The sequence below is a fragment of the Echiichthys vipera genome (assembly GCF_963691815.1).
Source record: "Echiichthys vipera genome assembly, chromosome: 22".
Lineage (NCBI taxonomy): Eukaryota > Metazoa > Chordata > Actinopteri > Perciformes > Trachinidae > Echiichthys > Echiichthys vipera.
In genome coordinates, this window is record NC_139847.1 from 15668805 (window position 1) to 15696133 (window position 27329).

Genomic DNA, 27329 nt, shown 5'->3' on the forward strand with positions numbered 1-27329 from the left:
GAGAGATAAACATGCACATACACATGCAAATGCACCCAGTGTGACCTACCTTCCGGTCTCCTGGCTTTAAAAATGCATGCGTGGTGCTGTGGGTCTTTGAACGGTAAATGCAAAATGCATGTACACATGCCGAGACAGGCGTATTAACACATTCATCTTTGCACTCACACACCAGCTTCTATCTCAAACTCAAACACACTTGTCCCACATGTGCATATATGTCACTCTCTGTATCCGTGTGTGTGTGTGTGTGTGTTTTTTATCTGCTGGCAACACTGTGAGACATTTAGGTAGGTCAGTAGGTGAATGACGCCTTCACTTCCAGGCCACCTTGCTTGGTTAATTATGGATACACTCTTAGCCCTCTTAGCCACATCATGGCCCATTTACACTGTCCGAACTCAATGACCTGTGCCAAAGTGTGAGGTTCTGAGTATGTTTGTTTTACCATATTAGGGTTGGGCGATATGGCTAAAATCCTGATATAGGTAATATAGTATATAGTTTGATTAGGATATACCGTATATCATGATATAACATGTTTTCTGGTAATCCAATCCATAAATAGTCTATATGAAATAACCACATTTTCTATACGCTTGGGTGAATTAAATATTTGACAAATTAAAAGTGTTGAGTATTTTCTCCAGGGCTGTAGTCAAGACGCACTTACTCAAAGCCAAGTCCAAGTCAAGTCCAAGACCAAAGGCAATCAAGACCAAGTCAAAACCCAATCCCGAGCAAATCAATTCATTTCCAAGACCATTAGAGGCAATAATGTATTTCCAATGCTAACATAGGGATTAAGGGGGGACTGGATCTATAAACAAGATTGATTTATCTTCTGCATTCTACCATTAACTGATCCGGAATCAGCAAGCAGGATGAACTTCTCCAGTACTCTATAGCTGAGTCCAAGACAATCCAGAGTCCAACAAGGCACGAGACCAGGAGTGTGAGACTTCAAAACAGTTCCATTTTATTATGAACCTTAGTGCAAAAATGATCATTACTATTTCAAGTTAAATTACAGAGCAGAAAAATAAACATTTTTTAGTTATTCTAACACAGTAAGGTCATGTACAAAGCTATACTGTATATTTACTGCTCTATATCGCCCCCTATTGAGCACTCCTTGGACATTAATATCCAGTACATATACATATAGTGGATATACTGTATATTCCTAAAACTACAGGGCACACTAGCAACCTTTTTGTGCAATGATCTACCAAATATACAATGCTATGTCAATAAATGTGTTGACATCGTCAGTGCTATGCACACTTCAACTGCAATTGTGGAAAATGTGAGTGCTTTGTGTCTGCTTCAAAATGATCACATAACATCTAAAGTATGTAGTGTTCTGTGGTCATCGCTGATATCCTGTTTTTATAATTGTGTGTGTGTTTAATATTACAGTCAGAGAGCTCTATACAGTCTACAAGTTCCTCACTAGATATTGTACTTATATTCAGCTGCCATAAAACATGGACATCTACTCTATTTCTCTCTGTGGTGTTTAAATGCTGCTGTGAAAGCTGGTCAGATGACACTAGAAGTCACAAAATGTTAGACTGTGTGGATTTCTTCCTCTCTGGTCTGCTCTGCCACTTTAGTTTATGAATAGGACTGATGTGCAGGATTGTCAGGTTGGGTAAAACGCCAGTAATGATGATTCAAAAACATAATCAAGTTTTGATCAAAAGATTTGTCTTCTTTTGGGTGGTTTTGTAACATTAACACGTGTGTAGCATGTACAACACAAAGTATCCTCATTGGCTGAAAATGCTTTAAAAGTGGATGTGCAATTTAAAACATTGGGCCTCGTGCAGGAAGTAATACGCATTCGATTTTTCTCTTATTTTTGTTCGTACCAAAACATGTGTGTGTGGGTGTGTGTGTGTGTATGTGTATATATATACTGTGTATACCTGTAAATGTAAATATATATATATATATATATATAAATATATATATGCATATGCATATACTACATACATGTTTACATTTAGTTCACTCATTTTCAAATCCTGTCTACACAAATGTATAGATGTTACTAACATAATATTTTATGTTTTATGTTGATTTGTACCCCTTTACTATTATGTCTTAGATGCTGATTTGTGTAATTGTTATGCACGTGACCATAAATAACTCTGAGAGAAACATTTGAGAAACAAAAAAAGAAAGCAAATGCATTCTAGATTATTACATTTATATATGAGATTATCAAGCGTTTTCTTCGTTTTTCACTTGCCTGTAATGTCAGCATCTTTCTCCTTTTGTTGGTGGCATCTCTCCAGTTCTTGGGCATGTGCCAGAGTATTTGCACACGGCACAACACCTCTCCTTATATAGTGTTTATGAGGCATTACCATATGCTAATAAACAATTATATCAAGTGGGATTCATCATCCATCACACCTGGGTAAGAGCAGATTTGGGTGATTAAGAATGTTTGGTGCATCTGGAGTTGACTTCACTTATTCTTTCTCTTTACTTAAATTTAAGAGAAAATAGAAGAGAATGTTGCTCTATGAGGCCCATTGTGTCGGGCATTTCCATTTTTCTTTGGATTTGTAATCATTTGCATCGTCAGCCCGAGTCATATCTCTGATTGAAAAATAATTAAACGTAACAAATATGCCGTCCGTTTACAAGAGGGGTTGATTCAATGTACAGATTACATCACGGTAAGGCCAATCAAAATCATATTGATTCAAATCACTGGAACTAGCCAAAACTAGTCACTACTAGTTAGGAACTAGTCACAAAAGTCGCTGTCACTGTTACGGTTGAGATGTATATGAAACAGACAAAAGGACCTTGACAACACAGTGAATGCACGGCCTTCACACATGTAGAAATCCACATGTCAAGTCAGAGCATGTAAAATCAAAAGGCTTCAAGCTCTAGTTTCACGTCTGATCTATAGGATCCCTCTCTTTCTAGCTCCTGTCTGTCAGTCTCTCCTTCTCTGCAGCCTCCTTCTCCTCTCTCCCTTTGCTGGCCTCTCACACACAAAGGCAGGGGGAGGCAGAGGTGGAGGAGGGAGGGATGGGGAGGAAGGCACAAAGGACTAGGGAGCTGTGGGCTTGCCCTCAGGAGAGGGAGGGTGAGGGGGTGGATGGGGGGTAACAGGGGGTCAAAGGGGGGCCACGGGGGTGTAGAGGGCTGGGGGGTGGGGAGAAACCTGAGAGTCAGAAAGCCAGAACAGGAGCTGGGGTAAAAAGAAGGGGAGATGGTGGGAAGGGAGGGTCCGAGGGTGAGAGAGCACAATACAAGGCAGCCTATAGCTGCAGTGATTTTTTTTGTTTCCACTGTGAAGGGGGGTCGGCAGTGGATTTGTTCAAGAAAGGGATTTAGTTTGAGAAATGCACATCCACTATCAACCAAAGCCTGTAAGCGTTTAAGCCACATGTCTTTTTTTAGGCAGATAGTGTTCACGTCTTGTGCCCTCTTTGCCACAGCTCAGTTTCACACTCAGAACAGCAACAACAACTGCACCTATATTTTCTTCCAAAAACACAACGTGTAGGCTCAGTGGAGTCAACCTGCCTGAAAAAGAAATGTTGAAAGTCCTGACGAATGAATATAGACATGGCAAGTGGGAACAAACAATATCCAGAGATATTTGAGACCAACTTCCGATGATCACTCTGTGGGTGCTAATCATAGACTGTATACAAAGACCACTGTACAAAAGTGAAGCCAAAATATCCCGGGCACGGGCAGTGCCATGATGTCATTTTGGAGTCAGAGTATACACAGCAATTGATCAGAGGAGAATCATCATCGAAGACTCTGCAATCGACCGCCCATCCAGTCACGAGTAGAGTACAGTTGACAATCTTAACGCTTGATCCATTTGAGTGCTGCAGGAATGAATCCTAAAACCCGGAAGTGAGTTAGCGTTTTTCCTGTTCCAGTTCCCTTGTATCGAGTTTTTTGAATGGGTTTTTGGTTAGATGCCTTATAAATAAGGTCTGTGGTTAACACAGGGTTAAGACATTTAAAAAAATGTTCCTATAACAAAAAATACATCAGAAAACACAACAGCAATCAGGTGGTAGCTAGTGGGTGATGTGGTTCTTTTAAAGTTAAATGTCAGGGATCGCGTTTAAGTTTAAAACATAATACAAGTGGTGTTCATTTGCTGACATTATCTTGCTGAATAAAACGTGTAAGTGACATAAACTTTCGTTTGCCACAGAGTATATTTTTTTTTTATAGAAATAATCCAAAATAAAATGGAAAAAATCCCATTGGGTTTTTGTCGGGGGAAACAGGGAGATGCTAACTTCCGGGTCGGCCTGCAAAAATACTTCATCTCTGAAGCACTCTATTGCATCAAATGATGACAGATTAAAACCCAATGTATCGGAAAAATGAACAACAGAACAAATATCAGTGTGATAAAAACAACCTACAGACACCATCTTTGTACTTGGCCCAAGTCCCATAACAGGATTTCTGACCTATACTGCAGCCAGCCACCAAGGGAACCAAGATGTTTTGGCTTCAGTTTTGGGGAGCTGTCAAGCCATACATCTTTATATACAGTTTATGGTGCTAATTTGTGGATTAGCAAGAAAATGTTGCCTTTATTATGACTTTTATTGTGATCTCTTTTGCTGAAGTATGTGTCTCCAGTGTTCAGCCAAAGAATGCCCACTTTGAACATCAGGATCTTTATATGACTTCAAGCTTTGTGGAACACTACTTCCCTAGTGTAGAGATATGCTACAATCAATATGTATTTCCACAGCTACAGAACACTGACTGTTTACTTGCCATATTGTATTTGTTTTCCTTCTTATGTTGCAGCTCTCCTCATTTCTAGGTTTGATTTAGGTTGTTTTGAGTAATGGTTCACATTCAAAAGCGCCATCGGTGTTCCCTCTACCGATGCACCTCTCGCACATCTCCCCACACACCTCGTTCCCCCCACTGGCTTAAATCCCCACATCTTTCACCATCTAACCTCCCTAACTGCCTCTAAAACCACAGAGGGGCCTCAAGATACAGGTGCACACATCAACACTGGATAACTTCATAGTGATAGACATCAGAGTATATATATATATATATAGCTGCACTATTAAAACACACACTGGTGGATGTGCCAACACACACATATACTCACAGCATACCAACAGATGCCTGTGACTGTTAGGTAACTAGCGCCAAACAACAAGCACAGCAGAGCACAGGAGGCATGTTGGGCATCTTCCTCTTTGCAAACTCTGTTACCCCTACACGCACAAACACAAACACACAGTGCTTACAAAGAAAGCTTACATGAGAACAAGCACGCACACACACAAACCCATTGCCCTCTTTTCACAGGAAACTTATGTAACCAGATAGGCAGAGGAGCTCTTTCTGCACACCTCGTTCTTTCACCACACTTTCCATCCCTCTTATGTTGCGTTCTATCTCTTCTTCAATCATGGCCTAGCTCATTCAGTGCCAATTTTCTCAACATGGACTCAGCATTTCTTGAATGAGATTGTTTTGTCTCTGCCAACTGTGGTGTACATGTATTAAAAGCCCCTTTTATGGGACTGTTGAAAGCTTTAATATGGAGAATGTGCTTATACGCCCTCACAGACCTCCAGGAGGTGGATGATGTCAGCTCCACCTCTCATCCTTTCTTCCCTACGCCACTCCTCCCTCGATGACACCGCTGATGATTACAGAAGAGGAGGAGGACGACGACGATGAAGAGGAGTCTCTCCCCCTCCCTCTCTTTCCTCTCCTCATCACCCACTGCTTCCTGTCGTCCTCCCCCTCGGGCATCCTGAGTCAGCTCTCACTACCTCTCTTCCTGAATCTCTCTCTATATCCTCCTTCAAATCTGTTCTTGTTTCAACCAAAAACCTTTCTTTCTTTTTATCTCATGCCCTTCATTCTCAGGGTCTGAGATGGTTTCACACTTCTGTACAAATTTAGTTTTATGCGACAACTGGGAAAAGGGGCAGCTAGAGGGAGATTATGATTACTGAAATAACCACATTTCTCCATTACTGCTGTGTTGGATTGAAGCAAACATTAACTATATAAATAAGAAGATTTATTTTGAACTGTTAAAACACCACTGGATGTACTGAAGGCACAAACCATTTTCTATGCTGCCTCCACAGGGTGTGTGGCACATGTGGATGGCACATGGATTGGAGCATTTAGAAGAAAGAAAAGAAGGAGGAGGAGGAGGAGGATGTAGACAAAGCAGATGGGAAAAGCAGATGCCAAATCCTAAAGTCCGGTCCTACGGCGTACACGGAACACTCACACACTGTCACCTGCTTGCATGAAAGAGGACGTAGTGCAAACGGGACAGTGGAGTCCACCAGTGACATCTTATGTTACCTGTGGTATTGGCATTTCTGTTAATTCGACAGAAAAATATACCATTACATCAAATTAGCTGAACTATTATTTTTGAAAATCAGGATTTTATTCTTCAAACATCAAGGCTCTCTATGGCACCCCTGTTTTCAAAATTAAATATCTGGGTTCCTCCCTATATCAACATCTGCAGGACGGTACACTGACTGCAGCCTGTGGAGTTCTAAAGCAAAAGGTTAGCAGCTGAACATATGTCACTCATCCAACACGTTTTAAACTAGATCCTTGTCCAAATAAACCATCTGACAAAACCGGTCCCAGGTGCAGCATATGGAATTATTTCACTTACAACCAGCCAACATCAAAACCCTGGTGTAAAGGGCGCTGCCAAGCTCTGCAACTCAAGTACCGTGACATCATCATGGCTCTAGATTTATTGTCAGCATTAAAGTGAATTTTCTGGAGTCGTGACAACACTGGAGGGAACGGCACACAAAGAGGCTCTAAAACCTACAACATTTAAGGGATATAATAAGCAGCATATTGTGCTTATATATCCACCAGGGTACAGTGCTAGCTTTGTGTGTAGCATTTATCTCTGGGCACAAGGCTCCATGTCTGAATGGTGGGAGTGTGCACACCTGTGTGTCTCGGAGACAGATGCAAGCTGTTTGATGCCAACACTCACAGTTATAGTTTTACCAGAAAATGTACAGTAACACTCTTTTAGAAACACATTATTAACACACTCAGTCATTCAACATCAACTAAACAAATGAACACAAGCTGTTTTTGTAAGAGACAGGAACCAAGACAGTTTCATCCAATATTCACTAGTCAGTTATCAAATCTTTTTGTAATAAGTATTCTACCAATTATTCCATCGATTAATCGAGTAATCACATAGAAAAAATATTATAATTGTGCGTGAAAATGTATTATAATTAGCGTTATTTTGCAAAGAATTATATTGTGTCTGGGGTAGGCCTAGTTGGTGTGGGAAGTGTGTGTGTGTGTGTGTGTGTGTGTGTTTGAGAGAGAGCGATAGAGAGCCAAGATATGTGTGTGTTGAAGGCAATACACTCGCAGTTTACCATGAATAAGTTTACTATTTAAACAATTCAGAGTAGTGCATAAAATTCTATGTGACACACGTGGATTAATTTAATCAGAGATCCATATTATCAGGACTCGCTCTCTTCCTGTTTACCGTAACAACAAGCATAATAACGTACAAAATGTGACTGACACATTTACTCAAACAAAACTATAAAGTCGGATCAGGTAGGTGACATTATGTTTAACATTCATGAAAAACTAAACACAGAGGCATTCACAAGGAGAGATACACATTCTCTGTCTGTTTGTCCGTAACTACGGCAAGTGTTGGACAAATGAGGTAGAGATATTTAACAGACTGTAATGTAGCAATAAGTATACAGTAATGTTAAATACAAGTGAGTGAGAAGAGAAATACAACTTTTATTCCCCTTCTCTCTCTCCTTCTTTCTGCTCAGTAACATCCTTTAAAGAAAAGTCTGCAGACAGACTGGGCTTTATTTGTACGTGTACGTGTGCGTGTACGTGTGTGTGTGCATGTGTGTGTGTGTGTGTGTGTGAGTGTGTGTGTGTGTCTACAAACGTAATGGAGGGTGTCTACTTGGTCTTAAGCAGGATTGTGTGTATATGTGCATTTATGTGCAATGGATCTGATTCATGGCCAGCTGTAAATGTATGCAATAAAGCTGAGCGGGCTAAGTGATGGAAAACCCTTGGTGTGTGAGACTCGGCAGGGTCCTGGGAGACACCGGCATTACAGAGAGAGAGAGAGAGAGTGTGTGTGTGTGTGTGTGTGTGTGTGTGTGTGTGTTTGTGTGTGTGTGTGTCTGTGTGTTTGTGTGTGAGTGTGTGTGTGCTGTCCCTAAGGGAGATCAAAACAGTGAATATGAAAGGTGTGGGGGTGTTTGAGATGTGTGTCAGAGTGTGTGTGTGTGTGTGTGTGTGTGTGTGTTAAAATGAAACAGAGCTGGTGTTAGGTTAGGTGTGTATAAACGGCTAAGAAAGGGTGTTGAATGTGTACAACTCATTTGAGGTGTGTGTGTATGTGTGTGTGTGTGTTTGTGTAGTAGCTGCAGTGAAAATAGCAAGTCCTCTACTGAAACAGACTGAGGGTACATTCACACTACTACGTTTTCCTTCTAAAACAGTGTTTTGAAACTAAAACAATCTCCGTCCACTCAACAGTTTCAGCGCCGCATCAGAAATAATTTGCGCCCATATTAACATGCCTGAAAATGCTTATCACGTGACCATTCACGTACACATGCATTTGCCGGAGTAAACCGGAAGCAGATTGTCTAATGCATTGTGCTTTTGAAAATCATGCATATATAAGTTTAAAAGAAAAAATACTTCCTGAGGAAGGACAGCAGTGGCAAAAAGGGAGATCTGAGATTTATTTGCTTGGATGGACAATGAACTGGAACCGTTCTTGTAAGTCACACATGAGTATAAGGCGGTATAAGGCAGTGGAAGACTTAGGGTTCAGCAGCGTTTCCAGACGTCTCCATTTTAGGGGCTCACAAATGCTGGAGTAGTGTGGACGCCAGATTTTAAACATATTAGTGTGAATGTAGCCTTCACACACACAATACACTGAACTTATCTAGACATGACCAGGAGGAGCTGTATTTGACCACACAGACTGGAAGAAAACAAACCTCCGACAGTGGGGAAGAAGGGTAATTTACACAAAGACACCAACAAAACTGTCTAACTGGAGAAACGACGAGATTTAAGAACTTGGCGGTAAGGGCTCACGCCATAATCATTAGACATATTCAAGTTCATGACCAAATTACGAACCGGCTACATGATCGCATTGTAATCCACGTCATGTCTTGCCCCCTGCATGCTCTTCCCAGGCGACAAAAATATTTCCAGTCAGTGAGAACACGTCTCACACACGGAAAATCTCTTGTTTTGTGCTACGGGTGAGAAAGAGAAACTTCGGACTATATCTGCTCCTGATTCTACTGACGTTGTCCAGAGTTCATATCTGAAAACGAAGAAGCATATCTAAAAGAAAATGGAGGTACACTTTAAACATGTAACATGTCAATAGTCAACAGGTTATGACTTGATTCCAACATTGCAGAGCCTAATAGGAGGGGATGATACTAAAAGAACAGGTTGCATGAAAGTCACATCACAAATAGAAAAAAATATCACAAATCAAACAAGCAGACAGCAGGCCAGCACAAACATAGAGGCAACCGTTTTTAGTGTGGCTGTCAGTAAACCCAGAGAGAATGGGTAAAACAATAACCTAATACAGTCATGCAAAGTCTTTGGAATTTCCTTTCTGGTTGCAATTGAAGTGGAGACAAAATCCCCCAAATGTTTACTTTGCTGAAGCAGTAAGAGAAGCTGAGATGGAAATAGTGGGGAAGACAAAAGCCTCTACAGGGACTCATAGTCTCTCAGTGGAATGCCTCTAAACTGGAGGTTGAACTACACCGTATCAGAGATTGCACATGAACATATTGTACAAATTACATACAAACATTTCATTGTTCTGATACACACTCAGAAAAACATATGCGGTGGACAGACTAAACAGGAATAGCAGACATCCCAACATGAACAGTGAAGTCATGCACATCCCATGTGCCATTGCAGGCAGGTCAAAGACTGGGTAAAAGGTCAAAAGTCTTACCTGGGCAGGTGGGGGCTTGCAGCAAAATGCAGATGGCTCCCCTGCAGACAAACATAGTAGGTGTGATAAAGATCCGGTCCAATTAGTCTGCTGTTATTTACTCATCAGTTATTGACTGCAAGACAGTTGTGGGGAAAGAGATTTACATGTTAGTGAACTGTGATGTTGACTCTGCAATAGAATATAATGCAAAATCATTAAAAACACCTAGATTTTTAACTGTATTTTTGGGTAAAAGGCTATGGAGTATAGGTCTAACTGAGTTTTAGTTTTCAGTAAATGCAACAGTCCACCCTAAAAACAGTCCAAAAGTCGAGTGTGGTGTGAAGATACTGAGGTGCTATGCTGTTGTATGTCTTGCTCTAATGTTAAGATTGTGACTCTTGGTTTTATTGAGCGTACATGTGCTATAGTTCATACAGTGAAATCTGAATAAAATGTCTATCCTACCATCACTAAGGAATGGCATCACAATTTCCATCCCAAGACTGTGCAGTCCATCTTGACAGGCTGTGATGGCAATTTAACGTTTGCCCATTCCTTCCTCCAGCAGGTGAGACATTTCACTTATGGCTTCAGTCCGGTGCAGGTGGTTCTTCAAACATAGCACGACAATGCTTTGCCATGGTCCTCGAACCTTGTCTGTGGACGACAAAGATATATAATACATTATCAATCAGAGGTGAAAAAAAGAAGAAGCAGTAATCACGTAGAGGGTTAACATCTGATAACACTCAGCCATATGGAAAATGTTGTGTTAATCATGTACATTTACAAGCTTGGACCACAACTGCACTGGAGATGTTGGTTTTATCTTACTTCTCAAGTTTAGACCACTGAACAACAACACCATACAGTATACTCAGAGACAAGAGTCTGCTTTCCATCACTGACCTGTGAGAAATTAGCAGCTGGTCACACACAGATCGGGCTTGCACTGTGAATGTGTCGCCATCTAGGGGAGAATACACACTCTTGCACTTCTGCATTCTGTACAGTAACATACTGTAGCTTTATACACGCGTGCATACATGTAGTGGTAGAAAAACAGACAGAGATGTGGCACTGTGACACCCTTTAATACTGGATCTCTGCTGGCCACAGTTCAGACTGAAAGCTGTTTTGTGTACTCATATTTATCTATGACTGCATATTCAGATCAGAATTACATGCAGCCTACCTAAACAGAGTTTTTGTGCTTACTACAGGAGAATATGGTGCAGTAAGCCAAGTATTACCCAAACTTCAATTCTTGTCATGTAGTTTGTCTTCCTGGAGCTGTCCTGCACTCGTTTGTAGCTTTGAGAGTGGCTGTCAATGTTGCACTGAGTTACGGGACATCAACAGAGACCTATTATTCATTCTGATGTTTAAAGTCCCTCCACAGAGGCGGTGTTGAGTAGCGTTGCAACTGTGAAAGACACAGTCACAAACCTTTACAGGTGTGTATTTGAGATCAAAATGAAGGACAAGTTCAAATATGGGTGTGATCCAAACAAGGGGGCTTGAAGTAGGGGGGTAGAAAGTTGAGAAGGGGCCTTGGCCCCGCTCAGTTATGCCCCTGGCCCGATAACCTGCAATTTGCAGACACATAACTTGCAGGTGTGTAGGTGAGATCAAAATGAAGGCCAAGTTCAAAGATGGGTGTAGTTTGATCAAGGTGGCTGGGAGTAGGGGGATAGAAAGTAAGGAAGGGGCCAATGTTTTGTCATGTTTTTCAGTCTCTTGCTGATATCTATACTGGCTCATGTTATTCCAATATCTAAAATCAAAGTGTTACATATGAGATAGGCCCGTCACAGAGGCCTGTTATTGCTCTACTGGAGCCTCCCATATGCCTACATGTATAAAGAAGACTAGTCTAACCAGTTCGCTGTCCTGGATCGCCACCCAGTGGTGAGATATCCAAAGTGCGACAGTAGCAGCAAAGAGGGGTGGAGATTAAAAAAATCAAGGGAAGAAAATTCAAACGCTCTTCCTGGAAACAGTAGAGACCCGCCACAACTTCACCACATGACATTTCAGAAAGAAAATGCGACACTCCTTCCTCCAACAGCAGCCAGCCCGCATCTCATTCAATAGGCCGCTATTCTCCCCCCCTCAGCCCGCAAAGATCACAGCCACGCGTTATATCAAAGCCACGGCCACGATCCATCGCCTCGCTGTGCATTTAGGGACGGTTAACCGTGATCAACACAGGGCGATTGCGACATCACCAACTCAAGAGCTTACGTTTCCTTCCCGTAAACTATTCCATCTACCGTAAAAACGTGACATCACCGACATACGTCTCATGATGGGGAAAACAGACGAAACAGCTGACAGCGACGCAGCAATATGATCGAAACTTATCGGCCCCTGTTCGTGTAAAGTTGCAATACTAACGCTATACCATAAAATCATCCTCTTACAATATAACATAAATAATAAAGTGTTCCTAAAGAAACCGTACTGCCTCCTACAGCGATAGGCTGCAGCTGTTCTTGTATTTTTGCTGTAAAAATGTATTACAGGCTGAGGAGAGTTCCGCTTGTTTCCAATGGAGTCTCATTGGTCCCCCAGTTACAATTAGATAACAGCCTGTGCAACCTCACGTGCCATCATGCATGCTGATAGTCACACGCTTACCTATATGTGCGATCCAAAATGTGCTGGGGGGGGCACCGTGGTGACCCCCGATGTTCAAATAGTGCAATAGTGGAAAATCTGCAGCCCATCTCCTCTCCCAGCCATGAATGACGCAGCCCTCTAAAAAAGCCCTCTCCCAAAAAACACGAGCCCCATACATCCATGACGCGCTCCACACTGTACACGCAGATAGAGAAAATGTAGTGTTCGCCCATGGGCAAGGCATGACGGATAGACTCATCAGTGATCGCGCATCTCTGCACAGTCATGTCGCCTTTCTTAATGATCGCACGGCTGGTTTCCTCCTCTGAAGACCATCTGGTAAAAAAAAAAAAAGATCGCCAGCTCCTGTAACCTCCGAGGCAGCAGCGAGGGTTGCGGTGGGCACGGATCCCTCCGATCATGCCAAAAAAACACCAACGCGATTGATATCCATTTCCTAGAGAGGAATGGTCCACCGCGATCAGAGCAGAGCAGGCAGTCCTTAAAGAAATTGCGCAGTTTTAATTCCATTGAAACGGAGACTCTTTCCCCGCTGTCCCCGCTCAAAGACTCTTTCCCTTCCTCCTCCTCCCTCCTCTCCTTTTCTCTCTCCTTCTCTCTCTTCCCTCATGCAGGTTTATTTTCGGTGGAAGAGTCTTGGACATTAACTGCCCCGCCTCCATAGTCACTGGCAAACACACTGTACAACTTGCCCGAATTCCACTATTAACTACTATTCAATGGAGAACAACTGGACTCCAGGTTTCCCCCCTTAAAACTATGTGGTTCAAGAGTCAAGCTCTCGACTGGAGGTAGTTGCTAACGGACCAAGAGCCACTTGAGGAATCAAAACTTGTGCTTTGGGGATGTCTGTTAATCTTGTCAGGTTCCTGTCATTTCCCAAGAAACTAAACTAGGGTAAGAGCATGTTGGGAAATCAAATGAAAGCACAAGGCAGACTCATGAGCCCAGTGGCCCCCACAAACAGGTTCAAGTGTTGTCTAGGGGTCCCCGACAAACTGCAGATTGATTTAATTTCACATTCAATAGAAGACACTACAACCTGATTAGACATCCCCCCGTGCTTATTCTCTAATGTGAGGGCAGGTGTGTGGTTTTACAAAAGAGAGTTTGGATTGCTTCATCGCAGATATCCCATGAATGTCCACAGTTTTTCAAAACGTGAGCATTTTAGAAGCTTTCTGTTTTACAGTTTCTGAGTTGATAAGCAGATGGAAGAATTTAGCTTCCAATGCCCTCAAGAAATACATATTTCTGCCGTCAAAAAGCATTCGCTCGGAAATGAGACATCCACTGTTTGACCGTAGAGATAACACCTCTTACAAAATTATAAAGGACGCAAAGTGGCACTTTTTTTAAAACCATAGCAGCAACAGAACTCTGGATACTGTATTCCTGCTCTGGAATACACAAATCCAATTCTGTTTGGTAGAAAGGTTAATTACCAGCGCATAACAAGTACGTCTAAAATGTTTCCACACCATTTTTAAATTCTAGTTCATTTCAGCTGAAGCTTTTATCCATCAAGACACACCCCAAGTCTGATATTTTTGTTACATCCAGAATAACAACCAGCCTATTTGAATTTGAATTCAGCATGTAGCTTTGAGTGCCAACCCTCCATCTAACCACCCAACCAGAGACCACCAGTGTACACACACACACACACACACACACACACACACGCGCGCGCACACACACACACACACACACACACACACACACACACACACACACACACACACACACACACACACACACACACACACACACACACACACACACACACACACACACACACACACACACACACACACACACACACACACACACACACACACACACACACACACACACACACACAGACTTGGGTCTGATAAAGAGGCTCTTAAACCCTGAGGAAGTTGTTCTGTCTTTCAGGGGGACAATCCTTACGTCTGAATGCAACCTTGGACTCAGGCCCCCCTCTCTCTGGTTCCTCTCTCTCATTACTGGACCATTCTTCCTCCCGGCTCACTTTCTCCAGGGTCCTTCTCTTGTTTTTCTCCCCCTCCCTTTCAGGAGTTTGGGCTGAGTTCTCTCCAGTGGGGAAGTCCGGGGCCTTCTTTCTCACAACGCCGACCGACTCCAAACGTCTTGTGTGTGAAGCTTCATTAGAATTCATTTGTTTGAATACGTTCATTTCTCTTTCAGTCGCTCCCTCCCTCTCAGCTTGGGGGGAGAAGCATATTAGCATAAAAATATCCTTTACCTCACCTTGATTAACAGCATTGTTTGCATGTGTGTGTGAGTGCTGTTACTGTGTGAAAGTTTCTGTGTCTCTGAGTGTGTGAAACAAATGTAATTTCCACAAATATTATTCTTGGCTTTTATTACCAGTAACAGATTTTTCAAATAAAGATTGTAACTGATTTGTTTTTTCAGGACTGGGTGGTCAATAAGGGCGTAAAGCCAGAATGTATATATATATATATATATATATATATATATATATATATATATATATATAAACAGTATATATACATACATTCTGTGGGCTTCATAAAAACATTGGAAATTCAGTGTATTCCAGAACTGAAGCACTCATTTTCAATTATGTTATGTAGCACATATTTTTTTATAGCCCATGACTGTCTTCAAGCAATGCACAACAGCTCATCAGATTACCAAGGAATTCAGTGAGCACAACACACACTTACATGACCAGTCACTTGATCCAGATGTTGCAAAGAAGCAAGTTTCCAGTAAAACACAGCAATTCACAGTGGGAGACTATTCCCTGTGTATGTGTCTGGGTATCGCTGTGTGAGGGTAAAAAGGGGTCAGCGTGGAAAGACTGATGCAGGTCTGTGAAGAGGCCGACGGCCGACAAAGGAGTAAAGAAAGAGAAGAGAAACCTTACCAGAATTGTGTCAAAGAATGACTCAGGTCACTAATAGAATGATATCACATTTTATAAAACATATAAAATAACGAACAGCTACAACAATAAATAATAAACATCAGTAGAGTGTCAGAATCAAAGTGTCAATGTGTGTGTGTGTGTGTGTGTGTGTGTGTGTGTGTGTGTGTGTGTGTGTGTGTGTGTGTGTGTTAAAGCCTTTAGTTGTCCAGGCTCATGAGGAGAGCAGTCCCTCTCTTGATCCAGTGATCTGGGGTTACGGCTCCGGATTTGAGTTCTACACCCACAATAAACGATGGCCGGCCTGCCCCGCCTGAACGCACCGGGAAGTAGTAACACGGACACAGGTACATACCTACAAACACACACAAACACACACACACAGGAGACTCAGACAGAGTTGAAAAAAGCAAAACCACAGGACATGGCATCACAAATAAGATAAGAAATGAGAAAAAATAAAGAAACAGATGATGAATCATCCTAAATGAAATAAAACAACAAGAGAGGGAGATGGAAAGACAGTTGGTGGGATGGAGTAAGGAAATCCCTGGCAGGAAAGTCCCAAAAAACTCACTCTTGGCTGCCTTCTTGCGGTTTTCCACAGGTTTGAAGTGGATGGTGGGGATGGGACAGACCATCTGCATGGGTTCAGCTTCCACCAGACAGGAGTTCCTCTTGTCCCAACCTGCCCCCTCCAGGTACAGACCTCGGACAAATATACCATCCTAAAGAGAGGGGGAGGAGGCAGGGAGGAGGGTAAGACAAGAGATAGAAACACTTGTGTGGAGGTGACATTTCGCATACAACTTGGATGACAAACAGCCAATTAGTTAATGAAACGGAAAGGAAGGAAGTGGGAGGGGTGAAAACAAGGGAAAGGGGAGGGGTGCAAGGGAAAAGGACGAGGGAGGAGAGTGGGAAGAGGAGAGGAGATAGAAGGAAGACAGGAGCAACACAGAAAGGAGAGGAGAATGGGAGGTTATGGAGGAGAGAGTGACGGAAGAAAGTGCAAGGGGGGGAAGATGATGGGGAAAAGAAGGGAGAGAGAGGACAGGAGAAGAAAGAGAGAGGGAAAGAGAAGGCAGAGAGGAAGGAAGAGAGACAATAAAAAAAGATTAGTTTGCACAGTAGAAAATAGAGTCAGAGATCTACAAAGAAACATGAGAGGAAGAGCACAAAAGACAGGAAGGGCTGGTTTAGGAGTAGCATATGGAGGTAAAGTGGAGAAAAAGGAGCGAAAAGTGAGAGGCTGATAGAGAGAAGAGTGAAATAAGATGAAGGAGAGTGAGAAATAAAGAGCTACAATGGCGGATATTCTGATGAAAACGCTTTGCACCAATGTCCACATTTGAATTGTAAAACTGCTGTAAAAGAATTAAAATGCAAGACCGGATGAATGGGAAGAGAGCTGGTGATGCTTTGAATGAAAAGATGTTTCTCAAGAAAAACCACAGTCAATGTTTTTGAGTAGTGCTAATGACAGATGAGAGCTAATGGCTCAAGAAAAGTGGTCTGATGGTAAGTTTATGGAAAAAATTTTCTGGAAATAGAAACGTGTGTACAGGGAGTCACCTTGGGCGGGTAAAGGAGGTTGCTGTCATCGACGGTGGACACTATAAACTCCCAAGACAGCGTGTCCACTGATATCTGCAAGAACAGTTTGACACAATCTTAACTGTTTGATGGACAAGAAAATGTTATTATCACAGGTCCAACATTTAAGCTAGCACATTTTAAGTCATATTAGTCATAATAAAACTGAATCTGTATCTGAAAACTTCCCAGGGTGTTTTGATGTGTATGTGTACTGTGACGATTAAATCTTTAATTGTTATCCAAGCATCATTTTTTACACTTTTAAATTTGAGTTGCAGAATCAAATAGTAAACTGGTTTTAGCTCATGAAACCCTCTAAAAATATGTCTGCTTATGTGGATGTGGCTGTGTGAACTCTCACGTTGTGCTGTCGAGCTGAGGACTGCAGCACAGCGGTGAGGAAACCGTTGGGGAAGGTGAAGCTGGAGAGCCAGAACAGGGTGGGGGGCTGGGCCGTCTCTGCCCAGTGAGCGAACTGATTGACGCGCTGGCAAAGATCCCTGGTCCACGCTGCCAGGGGCTTCAGTGAGGGGTACGCCTGGTGGACAGAGACAGTTACGCAGAGAGTGAGGCAGAGAGATACATGGCAACGCTTTAGTCTTTTCACGCTTCCAGCTGTTTATAATGCAGGTGGGGTGTGGGAGAAATGTGTGAAACTTCTCAAGTGAACTGTGAACACAGTAATGTTTAAATTTTAATATGACAACTTTTACTGTCTACTCTAAGGTGCTGGAAAGGAGGGTTCGTCCTATAGTCGGACCTCAGATTGAAGAGGAACAATGCGGATTCCGTCCTGGACGTAGAACAACGGACCAGCTCTTCATCCTGTAGGGGGCCTGGGAGTATGCCCATCCAGTCTAGGGGAGGGGTTGCAGTTCGGTGGGCTGAGGATCTCGTCTCTGCTTTTTGCAGATGATGTGGTCCTGATGGAATCGTCGGGCCAGTGACCTTCAGCACTCACTGGATCGGTTCGCAGTCGAGTGTGAAACGGCTGGGATGAGGATCAGCACCTCTAAATCTGAGAACATGGCTCTCAGCAGGAAACCGGTGGATTGCTTACTCCAGGTAGGGAATGAGTCCTGACCCCAAGTGAAGGAGTTCAAGTACCTCAGGATCATGTTCACGAGTGAGGGGACGATGGAGCGTGAGTTTGGCCGGAGAATCAGAGCAGCGGGGGCGGTGTTGCAGTCGCTCTACCGCACCGTTGTGACGAAAAGAGAGCTGAGGAAGGCAAAGCTCTGGATCTACCGGTCAATCTTCGTTCCTACCCTCACCCATGGTCATGAAAGCTAGGGCATGACCGAAAGAACGAGGTCGCGGGTACAAGTGGCCCAAATGGGTTTTCTCAGGAGGGTGGCTGGAGTCTCCCTTAGAGACAGGGTGAGAAGTTCAGCCATTCATGAGGAACTTGGAGTAGAGCCGCTGCTCCTTTGTGTTGAAAGGAGCCAGTTGAGGTGGTTCGGGCATCTAGTACGGATGCCCCCTGGGCGCCTCCCTAGGGAGGTGTTCCAGGCACGTCCGGCTGGGAGGAGGCTTCGCGGAAGACCCAGGACCAGGTGGAGAGATTATATCTCCACACTGGCCTGGGAACGCCTCGGGACCCCCCAGTTACAGCTGGTTAATGTGGCCCGGAAAAGGGAAGTTTGGGGTCCCCTACTAGAGCTGCTGCCCCCGTGACCCGACCCCGGATAAGCGGTTGAAGTTGAGTGGAAAACAATCTTAATTGGTACAGGAGCGATGTAGATTGCAACTGTAAAGGCCATGCTTTCAAAATAGCTTGTGTCTTGTAACGTAACGTTGACTTTCCAAACACTATAAAAAAGCATGCTAAAGATAATAATCATGTCCGTTTTTGAGCTACACTCTCATACATTGTTTTTTAGGATAATACTACTTATTAAACCTTTAAGATCCTATTGATAATTTTCTTCAACCCTTGATTGCCTGCTATATGGCTTTATGCCTAAACGTTTGACTCCCTGGGAGATGGTCTGTAGCAGAACATCGTCTCGGCTTTAGGCTAAAGTGAGCAGACCTTTGCTGCTGTGCCTCAGGTCTCTGGAATGCTTGTGTACAGATCTGGCAGGCAGACTGAGGGTGTTGTTTTGAATTATTTTTCACATCTTACTTTGTTGGAGGGCTGTTATAACTTCTTTTGCCTCATGCACATCTGCTTTATCTGTACAAATGTTATGCTCACGGTTGTTTGTTTCCATTGTCTGCCTGACGGTCAAACACAAGCTGCAGCAAATAGGTGCACTGCCTGGAGAGCCACCAACATATGAGAGTAACTTTATTGACATACAATTTATTTCCTTTCATATATTTAGTTTGGCAAATATACAGAACACACCAACCCTTTGTGGCATATTCACACACATACAGTATATACACTTATTTGACTAGGTGGATGAAAGCGTTTGCCACCCAGGAGAGAGTGAACATGGCATTCGTGACATGTCATTAACCACTATACATTGCCAGCATCTCTTCCAAATTTTATTTACATGTGCATGTGCAACACAGCCCCAAACACACACACACATAGAAATACACATACATACAACAGAGCCTTGTGAAGAAACCAGATACAAAATGGCCGGAGACAGAGAGGCAGGCAGGCCAAAATTAAAGCCATGAGTCTGTGTGCTAACTAATGACAGGCTGCCATGCCAAGGAGGGGCGGAGAAGAGAGGGATGAAGGGATGGAGGGATAAATACGGACAGAGAGTCTACGAGGGCTTGTTGCTGCTTAAACCAGATGAGGCATGAAGAGATTGAGAGAAAGAAGAGAGCAGAATGTAGGGAACACAATAAGGAAGATAAAAAAGGAATGAGAAACAGATGAAGTAGACGGTGAGTAGAGTGCAAGTGCAAGAACAAGTGGTCAGTTTAGAAGTAGTCAGTAGAATAGAATAGAGAGGCTCAGCTAGAGTCAGCAGCCTTAATAGCCGTCCAATATTACTATAAAAGGAAAAAAGATACACACACACACACACACACACACACAAATACAGTGATCGGCCTCTGGCAGCATTCCAGCTGTCTGAACACTCCACTCTGGCTTCATTATCGCTGGACCTCTCTTTACAGTGGGGAGAGAACACAAGGTGCAGTCCATCTGGGTCAAGGGGCTACAACAGATTCTTGCTACAACTGTGTGCGTGTACGTGTATGATTCAGTGGAATGTGTGTGTGTGTGTGTGTGTGCGCGTGTGTATGTGTGTGTGAGTGTGCGTGTGTGTGTGTATGTGTGTGTGTGTCCGTCCACTGTGCAGGGGTCATTCAGGGCCACTTGTGTTTATATTCAAGTGTCTGCTTCTGTCATCCTTATGGGCTGTGCTTGAATGTGTGTCTGTGTGCATGTGTGTATTTGTGAGTAGCTGTTCATCAGGTGGAGCATACTTTGCCCCTCTGCAGCTGAACAAAGCCACCGTCTGTGGACTAATCGTAGTGTAATAAGCAAAGTAAACCTTCCAAGGCCTGCTCCACTTTCCTAAAAGGACCCTGAGCTCATTGTGCTCTAGCCAGCGGCTTATTACTGCTGGATATACTGTATGTGCATCTGTGTGTGTGTGTGTGTGTGTGTGTGTGTGTGTGTGTGTGTGGACAGAGGAGAACAATAAGTGTGTGTGTGTGTGCAGCCAGGCAGAGTGATGGATAAATACACCTTTAATAACAGACCAGTGAGTCAGTACAGAGAGAGGCCTGCAGCTCTGTGACTGGCTGAAGGGAGCACAATAGATGAGTGGTGATCAGATCACTATCACAAACATCAATACACAATGAGTGCTGAATAAAAACATATGGATGGTCACTGTTGCAGCACACTATAGAAATGTGTCTCATTTGTTGTTGAGAGAAAGGCCTGGCTGCAAATAAAGTCAGAATAAGTCATGGACAAATAATCATTGCTGTCTATATTGTAACTGTATTGTATTGACCAAGCATTTCTTTGTAAGGTCACAGATAACCTTACAAAGAAATGCTTGGTCAATACAATACAGCACAGCCAAACCAATAAGGGCTATGCTTGTTTCAGTGTTTACCCTGGATATTTTCATGTTCTCCATAATTCTAACCCTCACTCAGCATCGTCTTTTTTGTCCTGTGTTTTTCAAGTCCACTCAATCTCCAAGGAGCAGCTGATTTAATATTATCGATCTTAGCAGTACTTCTGTACTGTACTCAGTCTGCCCACTTTATGAAGTGAGATAAAAGGAAGGTAGCAGGTGCAGTCTCAACTCTCACATTGCATGTGCATCATCTATACATTATAAAGTGTATTATTAATTGTCACATGCATATATGCACAGCACAGCGTAGTGAGAATCAGACTCAGAATGGAGAGAATATAAGCAGAGAAATCAATGAAGGCAGTAAAAAATGTATTTGTGTTTATCTATTTTCTTAAGAAGGTTGTGTGGGTTATTGTGGGTGCTCTGTGTCTGGTACCTTCTCCCACAGAGGTGGTACACGAGCGTCATAGATGTAGTGGAAGGTCTCCTCCAAGCTGGATGACATCACCACTAAGCCTTTGATCCCTTTCTCCAGCTCAGCCAGGGACGAACTAACATGAAAACACACACAGTTACAGCAACAGACGTGTCATTTTTAATCCATTTTACTGTAGGTGTTTAGTCCCTGCTGTTTCTATTGGATTTACACTTGCACTCGGACATACGTAGAGGTACAAATCGGCTGGGTGATGGGGCGATATTTGCTTATTTGCGTCCTAGTTTGGCAGGTTTTCCTTGAAAATTACTGGTTTAGATTTTTGCATACAATTATACACTTGTGTGATTGGTTTAACCACCACTTAACCCCCATTATGTAAAGAAACAATGATCGTAAATCATCTCGGAAGGGTATGACCTCATGAATTGCTCAACCTAATTCTCTATAAATTGACACATGCAATTCATTGGCACACCTCATTCTGCTTTAAGACTGTATTTTGATCCAAAACTGTGGCACGTTTAAAAACAAATGTGACCAAACATTTCAATCACACTTACACACCGACGCATGTCTGTCATTACAGTTTTCAGAACAGTTTTGATTTTCTTTTTATTTCGGACATTAGTATTTAATTATTCAGTGGTGACGAATTGCAAATAATATTTTGAGGAATGCTTTTGGAATAAATGGATTAATTCATGTTAACAACCAAAGCCATTCTGTCTGCTGCCACTCTGCTAAATGTACGGCACAGCATTTCCCATTTAGTTTACTTTTATCTGATGTAAACCACCCAGTCATCTGTTAAAGTACAACCCTCTTTCCGTGAGAGTTACACCATTTACTCCTTGATAGCTAATGAAATGCACATCCCTATCCTATTAGAAACACACACACACACACAGAGTTCATACATGATGGTGCCCAGCAGAGAGTTGTATCTCTGGATCTCTTGCAGCAGGACCACATTAAGAGGTGAGGGGTTGTCTTGGAGGAGAGCCCTGGTGCCCTCGAAGTCTATCAATGTTGGGATCTTCCCACGAACGTCTGCCAGTAGCTCTAATACCTGGAAGCACGTTGCAAACAGTGCAGAAAAGCAGATGAGACAGGTACAAAGGCACTGCACACAAGTACTTGCAGTAAAGAAACTTGCAGAGTAAGATCATGGAGCTGCAAAATAATTGGTGGATTTAAATAAGTTCAGGCTAAGGCTCTTGAAAATCCTTTCCAAAACACACACGTACTAAAACATACTCCAACTACAGTCCTACTCCTATAACCACAAAGGAGTTGGATGATGAGATTACATCGGTGAAAGCATGTTAAAAGCAAAATTGGTATCGTTGCTATTGCCATTGTTATATAACACCCAGTTTCTTTTAATGGAGAACACAGAATTATCAGATGGTTTCAGGATACAATATGCACAGTGTTGCGGAACCATATTGATGTCTCATTATTGCTGGGAAAAAACTGTCAAATATGGACATTGGCATCATGAAGAGAGCCTTTTTTCCTATCGATTAATTGTTCTGGGTATTGACTAGTCTGCCAAATATATCTCAATCACAGATGCTGCAGGGCACGTTATATGCCGTGGTTAAAAGGAAAGGTCAACGTGTGATCAAGCTGCTGATGTGAGAAATACACCTGCAGCTTAGTTTAAGATGCTGAGTGTTTTTGCCACTAGCTTTTCTCCTGACATCAGTGCTGACAGATTCCATTACTTGTACCTCTGAAAGACAAGTTGGGTTGGCAGGGAACATGCCCGGACTGGAAAAACATTTGGCTAGTGTAAAGTTGCGCCTGAGTGCAATTATATTACAGAAATGCACAGTATGATCCAGAATAGGGTTGGGTGATGTGATGACACACACCATCAACCGTCAGAGATTTTGTCATACCATTTATACCAGTGTAGCTATTGCTTGAACACCTCAGGTATGTATTATGTATTATGTTTGACTGGCCACAATCCAATATGAATGATTTTCAGAATATTTACTACATTGCAATATCAGTGTTGTGATATAAAAGTAACTACAAATGTCAACTCGGCCATGATACAATGAACCTATAGCCCTTTCCAAGGTGACTTTTGACAGGGAGGTTAGACATATTAGATGGCTATCAGTCGTTTAATCAAATAAACCATGAAATCTAACAAAAAAAATGTTAGAGGGTTACCTACACTCAGTGTACTATCAGACCATGCAGGCCGATGGGGCTGAGCCACTGGGTGGCATATTGAAGGATATCCACTCTTGTTCAAATTGCATGCAATATATGACAGCTAAATACTATCAAGTTCTGATAATCTCATAACCATTTGTATTTGTATTCAGCAGATTTTGTTATATTTTCTCCATGCAGTGTTGATCTTCAACAGTTAATGATCACATGTTCCCCATGTGAAAAAGTTTATGCTGCTAAGAGTAATGATGCTTAAACTATTAGAGTTATAGACAGAGGAAGTTATAATTTCCCAAGTTTTAACACGATGGAGATGCTTAAAAATTATACTGTACATACATAGATATGAGACTTACTGTGTGGCCCAGTATATTGCTCAACTATGTTGTAGATATAGGCTAAGTTATGTTTTCCACTCTAGTCACCGCTGCCCTCCCATTCTTCGAACATGCTTTCCCCTCACCTTATCCTCTCTGCTGGGCCCGGCACCTGGAGCAGTGGGACTGGTGACCTGGGGCTGCAGGGAGAGCAGGGTGTCAAACAGCGTCCTTGTCTCAGCGATCTGGCTTGCAATGTCGGCATTGGAGTGCTGGCCAAACACTGCAGGGTTCTCTGTGGACGGCAACATGCTGATATATTCCTTGTATGAGGACTGGGGGCCGTCACGGGGGATGTAATAGGAGTTTAAGGTGGACAACCTGATAGATAAAGAGGGTTGACAGAATACAGAGTTATGGCATGTATAAACACTGGTGTACTGTAATACAACAAGAGTACAATAATAGAATAGAAAATGATCATCTGCATGTTCTGAACTTACTTTATCTGCATATGTAAATGTGCAAAATGGGCAAATGTGTACTCACTGCCAAGTTGGCAGTGAGTACACATTTGCACATTTAGAATTTATTCTGGACATCTGTAAATTCTCCCATCTGTACATCTGATAATATAAACAGCTAGTGCTAAGCTTTACATATGCATATACTCGGTAAACAAATGCTGTAAACAAAGATATTGCACCTTTGTTTGTTCCATTACCATCAATACACCGTTTGAATGGCAAACGGCTTTCTAAGAGTTTAAGAACACAGTGTTAGAGCTTTTGTTCTCTCAGTTTTATTTTCGACCCCATGACCCACAACCCAATCTTTCTGTAGAGACTATTGACATCTCATCTACTGTAATTTGGTGTTATAATGAAAGGGCACCAATAAAAGACCCTTTCAGTATAAATACTAAAATAGAGGAACACATACTGGACTTATATATATCAAAGTGAATTATATTGGAAACCACTGTTGGAAGTGGAAGTGTTTTAATTGTACTGCAGAACACTCACTAACTCAGACCACAGCTGCAAAAAAATCATCCTATAACACATTCTGTGTTATGTATGGAGTGCTAGGAAGCTTCTTTAATATGCATGTGTACAGTCTTCTTTGTATGATCTAAACTGGTTTGAGCAAATGCACTAAAGAGTAGAGACTTCACCTTAAATATGTTGAGAGTTGAGAGTCTAGCAATGTGAAGGGAGTGATCAGAGCACAAATGACTGAGGTTGAGGACTAAGGGTTTTTGTCAGTGTTCAATAAAAATGGTGTGTCTGCTTATCTTAAATTGTAATAATCTGATTGCACACTTGGTGGTGCTGGCACTCTAAAGTGTCTTTGCCACCTTGATGCAGCCACAGTTTGCATCCCACAGGGAATAATGGTTGTATGCATTTGAAGACTAAACTATCTAAATGTCTGAGCATGTAAATATCTTTAATACATACTTTTGTTTATTGAAACCTAATACATTATTAACAGTGTGTATCTATAATATACTACTGGTAGTAGTACACTAGTGTGCTAGAATAGATGTGTTTGCGTGTTTTACAGTGTCTCACTTGAAGAAGGGCTCGTTTACAGCAGCATCACAGAAGTAGTCATTGATGTATGTGGTTAGAAGACGTCTGTCAAAGTCATCCGTTACATGACCTCCATAGTTTACTCCAGCAATGAGGTACTTCAGAGCATCCCAGGGAATCTCCTCATACTCATCCAGGTACAGACTCAGCAGATTCTCACTCACCTAGGGGGATATCAAGGCCATGATCTTAACAGGTTGATTTTGACATACAAGATACAGACTAAGAAGTTATCTGCCGTAGAAAGACAGAAACTGTAAGATAAAATGGAGAGGGGGGCATTTTAACAAAGGCCATGAGTGGGATATAATTTAACACATTTAAACCAGATTGTTATTTTATATTAGTGTAAGTGGCCTTCAACTGTCACTGTCTCCTTCAGTATCAGAGGAGGTCCTGACCTCAAAGTCAGAATCGTTGAATCCATAGATAATGTTCCAGCCCAGCTGTAGAAACTTCTTCCTTTCCAGCAGGATGCTGTGAAAAAAGCAGAGGGAGAAAAGCAACTTTCTGTAGAATACAGGTCTTGAGCAGCGGTTGAATTGAGCCTCTGTCACCAGCTGGTACAGGCGCTTCATGTTGGCTTTCACACCCTGGAGACAACAATGGAGAGCATTACATGTAGGATGTACTGTATATCTTACTGTAAAATATGTATAATATGTATTATGTATAATATGTATGTATGTATATGTATACAACTCAACATACAAAGAACTTCAATGTGAATTTGTTGACATGTATATCATGTACATATGCATGCACCTTTGGTGGTTCAGTGGTCATCTTGATGCCAGCCTGCAGGATTGTTATGGGAAATTCAGGGTGTGGTGAAGAGCTGAGCCAGAGTCTGAAGTTTGAGTGCGGCTTCTCCACCTGTAGCTGCTCCACCAGCTTGTCCAGCTCAGGCATCCATGAGAGAGAAAGGTGGCAGTTAGCAAGGAACACCCAGTGACCTATGGAGAGAAAGAGAGGGCTGAAACAATCTGTTTAGATTTTTAGATGTCCAGTGGCTTTGTGTGTTTGGGTAATCTTGTTGTGACCATAATGCCGAAAACACAGCCAGCAGTGGTGAAGTGCCGCTCGCCACAATAATGACATTTTTCTGTGTCCGGGAGGCATGTTCATGTGTTTCAGGAGGGAAAAAGTCTTTGTAACAGCACTTCGCTGCAGAAGCCAACGGCTGCAGCTCGGAGCTCGCCACAATCCCCTGATACTTGGTGTGTTTTTGGAGTAAGACGAAGGAAATACATAACCCAAGGACTTTGTACACTTTATCAAATGATCAATGACCTTTGAAATGAAAATAAACCGCTGTGGGAGAAAAGAAGAGCAAGAAAGAGCAATAGGTGTTGTACCGTGCTTGACGCCTTCCTCTATCATGCTCTTGGCGATGGGAGCCTGTCCCTGGCCCAGAGAGAGAGCATGGAAGTGCTTGCTTATACCAGAGGCCTCAGCCAGCTGCAGCAGGGCTCCTGTGGGGTCCACCCCAGGAGACAGAACAAATATCAGAGGAGTCCTACTGGTGGATTCCTCCACAACCTGGGGATAGGACA

The 27329-nt window shown here is 42.5% G+C and overlaps 2 protein-coding genes across 2 annotated transcripts in view; both read right to left on the reverse strand.

The window, feature by feature from the left end:
- kdm6ba (lysine (K)-specific demethylase 6B, a) overlaps positions 1-10625 on the reverse strand; it is a 107875-nt gene extending 97250 nt beyond the window's left edge. Inside the window, exons 1-2 of the mRNA XM_083936976.1 lie at positions 10523-10625; positions 10073-10187 (exon numbers count right to left, since the gene is read on the reverse strand). The gene's annotated coding sequence lies outside the window, so the exon portion shown is untranslated. The remainder of the gene's footprint in view (positions 1-10072; positions 10188-10522) is intronic.
- Positions 10626-15805: 5180 nt separating this feature from the next.
- dnah2 (dynein, axonemal, heavy chain 2) overlaps positions 15806-27329 on the reverse strand; it is a gene marked incomplete at both ends in the record, with an annotated part of 64035 nt that continues 52511 nt past the window's right edge. The window contains 11 exons of the mRNA XM_083936942.1: positions 15806-15960; positions 16183-16333; positions 17181-17255; positions 17566-17742; positions 21660-21774; positions 22580-22731; positions 24322-24556; positions 25753-25937; positions 26175-26366; positions 26539-26729; positions 27132-27315. Coding sequence (XP_083793068.1) covers positions 15806-15960; positions 16183-16333; positions 17181-17255; positions 17566-17742; positions 21660-21774; positions 22580-22731; positions 24322-24556; positions 25753-25937; positions 26175-26366; positions 26539-26729; positions 27132-27315 — 1812 coding nt within the window. The remainder of the gene's footprint in view (positions 15961-16182; positions 16334-17180; positions 17256-17565; positions 17743-21659; positions 21775-22579; positions 22732-24321; positions 24557-25752; positions 25938-26174; positions 26367-26538; positions 26730-27131; positions 27316-27329) is intronic.